Below are 8,012 nucleotides of genomic sequence, written 5' to 3' on the forward strand. Positions count from 1 at the left end.
ACCCGGCCACCCCATCTTGCCCTGGGGGCAAAGGGAACCCCCCCTCGGCCCCCCGCGGGGCGCAGGGAGGGCTGAGCCGGCCGGTTCGCCCGAGCGGGCTGTTTTGGGGACTCCTCGCCCCCGTGTCCAGGCCAGCTCTGACAATGGGAGGAGTGGGCGTTTCCCCTTTGCCGAGGATCCCGGCGGCGTTTCCTCTGGGACATCAAAGCCGTAATCACCCGCGGGGCCGGGGAGACACCCACGGGCCACGCTTGCTCCCCTGCCGCACGGCCCCGTCGCCCAACCGCTCTTGACTCACCCCGCCAGAGACACGGCCTACTTTTCACCCCGGGTATAAATATGCCCAAGCCACCGGCTCTCGGCTTCCCGACGCGCTGAGCCGGCCCCGTCCTTCTCCTCCAACAGGTGAGTCCGTCCCCGTGGCCGGGACCACGGCTGTCCCTCCAAGGGATGGATGCTGTGGGGCGGCTCGGGAACCAGGCATCTGGGGGTTCCCCACCTCTTGGTGGCTGTTTCCCACGGGCCAGATTGGTCCATCCCCACGTGCTCAGCCCACGTGGCGGCTCTGTTTTGGATGGCTTTGGTGGGAACGCCCTCCGTATCCCAGTTGAGCTCGGATCTGCCAGTTTCACGGCGCTCAGGAGGGATGTGGTCCTTCCTGAGCTCGTGTAGGTGGGTTTGGCGCCACCAGAGAGCTGAACTCAACTGAAACAGGGTGGAGAAGGAGGACTGCGACCACCCCAAGGTCTGCAAGGGTGAAGGTGCCCCAAAACACCGCCAGCATCTCGGTCACATCGCCTCCATCCCACGTGGGAGGCAGGACACCAATGAGGACCTTCCCCGTAGCTCCCACGTTGGCACCAGCCACTCCCCTGCAGCCCCAGGGCTGATCCAGTTTGGTTTCTCTGCCCCAGGAATGGCTCGTGTCAGGCACGGGGCCTTTGGCTTCATCCCCATCTTCATCCTCGCAGCTGGACTGTTGCTGACCACCCCAGCGCCGGCGCGAGCTCAGGTGAAAGGCAATCAAGGCAATGAGCGTAAGTCGAACCAGTGGCCAAGGAGGGGGGGATGGAGACACCACGGGTGTTTCATGGGCACCTCACAGGGGAAGGTGTCCGATGGGGTGGGATGGGGTGGGATGGGGTGGGATGGGATGGGATGGGATGGGATGGGATGGGATGGGATGGGATGGGAGATGCCTTTCGCTTAGCTCCTGGGAATCTTGCCGGTGGGAATGTTTGGGCAAGGCCCTACAGTTTCGAAACCCGTTTTGGATTCGAGCTGAGATAAAGCAACCACCTTGACGTGGAGAAATGGCCCTGAAAGAGATGCAGAGGAAAATTCCTGCATCCCGTTGGAGGTACTGAGACCTCCGGGATAACTCCTTCCCCTCCTCTGGAAGTTCGTACGGGGATTTCTGTTACAGCTGCAAAAAGACGACAAGAAGAGTCACCCGGGGGGGAGGCAAAGAAAGGAGCGACTTAATCCCGATGGGAGCATCCCCTTCCTTTCTTCTGGCCTCCAAAACGATGCTCTGCCAAAGGAGAACCTGAACGGATGGGTCTGGAAAGAGGAGTCCCGTGATTTCTGACTGTTGGTTGCAAAGACCTCGGATCTGACCTGATCTCGGTGCCTCTTACCCCAAAGCTGTGTCCCCAGAGCTGAATCTGAAACACCCAGGTCCTGCGGATGAGGAACCAGGTCGCATCCAGACACAACGGCTGGATAATTTACCCTGAGACTGTCTAAGAACTGGCTTCCTGGGGGCCGGTTTATCGTCTGGAATGGAGTCACCATCGTCTTGGTTGGAGCGCTCTGCCTGCCAGTAGCCTCTGGAAATCCAGGGGCCGGTTTCTACCACAAGGCAGGATCCGCCATCCCGCATTGCCTACAGCTCCACTGATTGACCTTTGTCGACGGATACCCCTCCACCGTGGGAGCTCAGGGAAGCTGCTGAGATGCCTTCAAGGAGCTTGGTGGAATCTAAATCCGCTGGTTGGTTTCTAAAGGCTCAAGAGCGACCCTTGGGGTGACCAGGGATGCTTCTCTAATGAGCGTTTGCAGGAGGAAGGTTCCCACCCTCCGACTTTGGCAGCGCTGCTGGGACCGGATAGTGGCAAATTCCAGGTGGCCTGAAATGCGGGCGTCTCCCATTGCCACCCATCACAGGCTGTAATCCCCACCAGCACAAACCAGTCCCACTGGTAAATTCCAATGTCCCAACCTTCGGTGGAAGGGAATTGCAGATGCCGTGGACCAGAGCCACCTTGCACGTGCTGCTATCAATACAGCCCTTCGCCCAGGTGCTCAACATTTGGAGTCGCGACTCCTCCCCAAAATAGGCAAAAAAGTCTGGGATGCCCCAGACCGCGGCATGGAGGACTCAGCCCCAACACCCGTAAGGACATCTCAGAGAACAAGGACTTGATATCTTCCATTTGAAAGTCCTACTGCATGTTTTTGGGGTGGGAGGAAGGTCTTTTTCTTGAAAACACACCTTTTTTTTTTTTTTTTTTTTGCGCTGACTATCCTTTTTTTTGTAAATCTCCTCTCCTCCCACTTGGACACAACTCGGCATCAGGGGTTCTTCTCCAGTGGCCTTGGCCAAGGTGCCACCTGGGGTTCCCAAAAGGCTTTGCCTGCGTAGAGCTGTAGATGGAGACCAGGAGGGACACCAGGAGCACGGCGCAAGGCTTTGGACTCCCGTTGTGTGGACACCCAAGCGGAGCTCTGCGTGGTGACGGCCTCAAGGTGGTCACGGCCTCAAGATGGCCACCCTGCAAACCTCGTTCATCATAAATACCCTGACAATGGGAGGGGCTCCTCATCTTGTAGACGCCTGACGTTGGATGGGGTGGGATTGCCTCTCAGAACGTCCCTTCCTCTCTCCAAGGACCATCGACGCTGGGGAAGTCCGGCCGACGCCCACCTGCTGCAGCCACCTAAAGCAAAGGGAGATGCTTTCGCAGCGACCTAAAGCGAAGGGAGATGCCTCCAGAGACCTGAAAGGCTGGGAGAGATCCATGTCAGAAGTGGGGGCTTCGAGTGGTGAGACCCTTTTTCTATGATATGACCAAAGACCCCGAAACCAGGCTGGTGGCCCTCTCTCTTTCTTCTCAAGCAACCTGGTGGGACCAAGACATCTTGGCTCCAGAGTGACGTAAGGACTCGCATTCCTGAGTGAACTCCTCTTATCATTTCTCCCTGTGTCAGGGCTTCTCCTGCTTGTGTTGATGCAACCGTCTCCTACCCTGGCCCTAACTAGGAGACCTGGGTACATGAGCCATCCAGGAGGTAGGAGGCTTTTTGAGCTGGTCCTACAGGCTTTCTCACTGGCCAAGGACGAAGAAATCAGCTCTTTTAGAGGTGCGTCATCTCCCTTTTGGAGTCCAATCTTGGGCTGGGAGGAATCTTAGAGGTGGAACGGATGCCCCTCCCAGAAGCACATGGCGAAACCGGTGGAGATAAGTGGCCCCTGGTGACTTCCTGACGCGCTGTGATTTCCAGGACAGCTCATGCGCAACCTGGCGTGACAGACCGGTCCCAGGGGTCTCCCTGGGGGAGCTCCCACCTCAGTCCTCTGCCTGGGGTGGGTGGTCAGGTCATGGAGTCATGGGCTCCATCAAATGGCACCGGGAGAAAACAGACCTTCAAGGACTGGTTCAATCTTGGCTACGAATGGTTGGATTTCAACTGGTCCCCAAATCATCTCTTTTTCATCAACAAATAGCCCGGTGGGGCCCCAGTAGGCTGATAGGTGACTCGGTAAATTTAAAAAAAAAAAAAAAAAAAGATTATTTTTAGGTTTTTAAGATGATTTTAACTGTTCTGATGGGAGTCTGAGGCTGAAAAAGAGCGACCTTTCCCTTTTCCCTTTCGTGTCACCTTGTTAAAGACTCCCTTTTGCACGTTTCGCCGCCTTTTCAACCCAAACCAGCAGGTTTCTTGGGCAGACCTCCACAACGTGCTCATGATGCCTTTCGGTGCTCTGTGTTACAGTGCCGGAGGACGAGTCCCGTATCATCGGTGGGAGACGCTGCTCCATCATCCAGCGGCCTTTCCAAGTTGCCCTCATCAAGAGGGGTCAAATCCTGTGCGGGGGAAGCTTGGTAGATGCCGAATGGGTCCTGACAGCCGCCCACTGCAGGCAGCCAATGAGGTAAGCTGGGCCCGTGCTCCTGTGCCCCACGGCTTCCTCTGAGCCAATGTCTCCTTCCCCAGGACCCCTCAATGACCAAGGGTGAGAGGTGAGCCCTCCAGGTGTTAGCGCCCAGATGTTGGCACATCCAGGGGATGATGCTTCCAAATGGTGGTATCCAGAGAGCGACGCCCGGCATGTTGGCAACTACAGAGTTTGCGGCCTCCAGATGCGAACACCTTCAAATTTTGGTGTCCAGAAGTTGAGTCTGGTACCACCGGGGATTGGTAGCTCCAGAGGTTGGCACGTCCAGATGTTTGTACCCGAGATGTTACCTCCAGAGTCTGGTGTCCCACAGCCAATAGCTCTAGATGTTGATGGTCCAGGCATGGGTATCTCCAGATGTTGGTGTCCAGGTGCTGGTACCTCTAGAGGGCAATGAAGGTACAGCTGTCCTCCACACGGAGACCGGAGGAGCTGATGCAGCCTTTGCAGGGCGACAACCTCCACCTTCGTCACCTTTGCAGGGTGACAACCTCCACCTAAGAAGCCCTAGGGGAGCCAACCTCCCCTCACTTTGAGGTCCATCACCCCCCTTTTTCCAGGTGATGACACTAAGTGGAGCAGACCCCCCCCTCTCCCAGTCAAGATTCTCCAGCTTCTCCACAAGGTCCTGTGAGAGGAAGCTGGACCTTTCGGAGGGGAAATAATGAAAAAAGCAGAAGAAAAGTCGGCAAGAAGTTGGGCTCAGGGCAATGTTGCTGAGATGTTGCAGGTGGGAGACTCCTGGAGTCGGGAAGATGGAGTCAAGGAGCTGAAGTCAAGAGATGCAAGAGTTTCCTGTGGAGATGGGAGATGCCCCCCCAGGGTACCTGAGCCATCAAAGAGCTCTTGGAGGAGAGCTCATGAATGCTCAAGGCATTAGGGTGTTTTCCTGGCCTCCTCCCCAAGGGAGATGGGATAAGGTCATCCCACAGCCATATCACCTTAACTCTGCCCTGTGGAGAAGCTTCAACGGACAGGTCTTGACCATCTCCTTGGCAGACAACCCTTGAGGCCAAGCGTTTATGTGTCTTCTTGGGAGGGACCAGCACTGATTTCTTGACCTTCTTCCCCTGGCAGAGAAATCAAGGTGTTAATTGGGACGGACACATTACGGGACGGCACGGGGCTAGTGAGGTTGATTTCAAAAATCGTGGTCCATCCGGCCTACAACTACCGCAGGATTGACAACGACTTCATGCTCCTGAAGCTGAACAAGCCCGTTAAGTTCAGCAACAACATCAAGAAGATCCGATTAGCCACGGAGTGTCCCATGGGCGGGATGAAGTGCACCGTCTCTGGTTGGGGCACGACCAAGTCCCCTGGAGGTACTGGCTTGTGATGGAGACCTCGGTGGAAGAGGTGGGATGGCGGGAGGAGGACTTGGGCAAGGGGGAGGGCTTGCCAAGGAGGCCAGGTGGCCTTCTCAGCCGGGAAAATGGGATAAGGGCTTCCCTCATGTCACCTGAACTCTGCCCAGTGAGCAGCTCCCTGTGGAGAATGACTTCTAGTTGGGTTTTCCCTCTCGGGGTTGGGTTTCCTTTGTGTTGACCTACCCGCCTCCGGTGGAGGCATCTCTGTTGTCCACCTCCCGATGAACCCTACTGAAAGTGTAATGAGGTCTGCTCAGGCCTCAGCATTAGGGGGCTGCCCCTTCTCACCGTCTCTCTCTCCCCCACCACCACCTTGTTCTGCAGCAAAGCTGCCCCAAGATCTGCAGTGTGCCAACATCCAAACCTTCGGGGCGGAGAAGTGCAGCAGGGCGTACGGGAACGCCCTCACCGCCAACATGTTCTGCGCCGGCGTCCCCCAGGGGGGCATCGATTCCTGCCAGGTAAGGGGCGGGGGGGGGGTGTGAAGTCCTTTCAGCCACCTCCGAGGTTGCTGCTGGGCAAAGGAGGGCCTTGGCGCGGCTTTGAGTTCAAACACAAGGTGAGATGGGTCCATCCGTGCAAGTCTGGGCTTCCTTTAACCCAAGCCATAAAACCAGGGAAGGGCCACGGCACGTGGATGTGTCCACGCAAGGTCAGGGATCCCCACAACTACCTCACGCTTGAGCCACGGAGCTGGGGACGGGCCCCAGCAGGTGGACAAGCCCGTGCAAGGTTTGGGTTCCTCCATTATCTCCAACCCAAGCGATTATCTCCAACCCAAGCCATAAAACTAGGGAAGAGCCACGGCACGTGGCTGGTTCATGCGAGATCTGGGTTCCCCACAGCTGCCTCATACTTGATCCACGCAGCTAGGGGTGGGCCCTGGCACGTGGACAGGGCCGTGCAAGGCTTGACTTCCTCCACCATTATCTCCAACCCAACCCATAAAATCTGGGAAGGGCCACAACACATGGATGAGTTCATGCAAGGTCCGGCTTCCCCACAGCTACCTCATACTTGAGCCACAGAGCTGGTGATGGGCCCTGGCACGTGGATGGGTTCCTCCACCGTTATCTCCAACCCAACCCATAAAACCAGGGAAGGGCCACGGCACGTGGACAGGTCCATGCAAGGTCTGGGTTCCTCCACCGTTATCTCCAACCCAACCCATAAAACCAGGGAAGGGCCACGGCACGTGGACAGGTCCATGCAAGGTTTGGGTTCCTCCACCATTATCTCCAGTCCAACCCATAAAACCAGAGAAGGACCATGGCACGTGGACAGGTCCATGCACGGTTTGGGTTCCTCCACCGTTATCTCCAACCCAAGCCATAAAATCTGGGAAGGGCCACGGCACGTGGATGGGTCCATGCAAGGTTTGGGTTCCCACCAAGGACCGTCTGCTTGAGCCCTGGAGCAGGGGATGGGCCGTGGCATGTGGACAGGTCCATGCAAGGTCTGGGTTCCCATCCACGACCTTCTGCTTGAGCCCCAGAGCAGGGAAGGACCACAGCACGTGGACAGGTCCATGCAAGGTCTGGGTTCCTCCACCGTTATCTCCAACCCAACCCATAAAACCAGGGAAGGACCATGGCACGTGGACGGGTCCATGCATGATTTGGGTTCCCACCAATGACCTTCTGCTTGAGCCCCGGAGCAGGGATGGGTCGTGGCACGTGGACAGGTCCATGCACGGTTTGGGTGTCCACCAAGGACCTTCTGCTTGAGCCCCGGAGCAGGGATGGGTCGTGGCACGTAGACAGGTCCATGAACGGTTTGGGTGTCCACCAAGGACCTTCTGCTTGAGCCCCGGAGCAGGGATGGGTCGTGGCACGTGGACAGGTCCATGCACGGTTTGGGTGTCCACCAAGGACCTTCTGCTTGAGCCCCGGAGCAGGCATGGGTCGTGGCACATGGCCAGGCCCATGCAAGGTCTACGCCCCGCCCCCCAAGCGAGACCCACCACGTGCCCTTCTCCCCACAGGGCGACTCTGGGGGTCCCTTGGAGTGCAACGGGGTGCTGCAAGGCGTGGTCTCGTGGGGCATGGCCGTCTGCGGGCGCCGGGGTCAGCCCGGCGTCTACTCCAACGTCTGCCGAGCCGTGCCCTGGGTCAGGAGATACATTGGCAGGCAGTGAGACCTCCAGCTCCACCACCTCCAGCCTCCCCCACCACGGGACCACCCACCCCGAGGGGCTTCACCCCCCGTATCTGGGGGGGGGGAGGGGGGGGGAGAAAAAGGATTTCCCAGAATGCACTGGGGAAACGGTGAAATTTGGGTTGAAAAATAAAGCAAAAAAGAGCGAAACCAGAGAGGTGGAGTCATGGAGGTGTTTGGGGGGGGGTCTGGGGTCTCCAGGGCACCCCAGGTCGTGGCGGGGATGGATGGGGACCCCCCATCCCCTGAGACCTGTCCTGCTCCTTGGGGGTGACTGGTTTGGGGGGCAGTGGGAACTGGGA

General features: G+C 57.7%; 1 protein-coding gene across 1 annotated transcript; it reads left to right on the plus strand.

Moving 5' to 3' along the window:
- The first annotated feature begins 916 nt into the window (after positions 1-916).
- Positions 917-7,690, plus strand: LOC104025541 (trypsin). The gene is made up of 5 exons (XM_075724837.1): positions 917-1,037; positions 4,000-4,159; positions 5,261-5,508; positions 5,878-6,014; positions 7,538-7,690. The coding sequence occupies exons 1-5, from the start codon at positions 917-919 to the stop codon at positions 7,688-7,690; spliced, it is 819 nt and encodes a 272-aa protein (XP_075580952.1).
- Positions 7,691-8,012: the final 322 nt, after the last annotated feature.

Source organism: Pelecanus crispus, chromosome 25 (assembly GCF_030463565.1).
Source record: "Pelecanus crispus isolate bPelCri1 chromosome 25, bPelCri1.pri, whole genome shotgun sequence".
In the NCBI taxonomy this organism is placed as follows: Eukaryota; Metazoa; Chordata; class Aves; order Pelecaniformes; family Pelecanidae; genus Pelecanus; species Pelecanus crispus.

What these genes read in the sequence shown, in the direction of transcription:
- LOC104025541 (XM_075724837.1), top strand. Translation starts at nt 917, where the DNA reads ATGGCTCGTGTCAGGCACGGGGCCTTTGGCTTCATCCCCATCTTCATC. An exon ending in AGGCAATCAAGGCAATGAGC is followed by an intron (nt 1,038 to 3,999) that starts GTAAGTCGAACC and finishes TCTGTGTTACAG; the next exon opens with TGCCGGAGGACGAGTCCCGT. An exon ending in CACTGCAGGCAGCCAATGAG is followed by an intron (nt 4,160 to 5,260) that starts GTAAGCTGGGCC and finishes TTCCCCTGGCAG; the next exon opens with AGAAATCAAGGTGTTAATTG.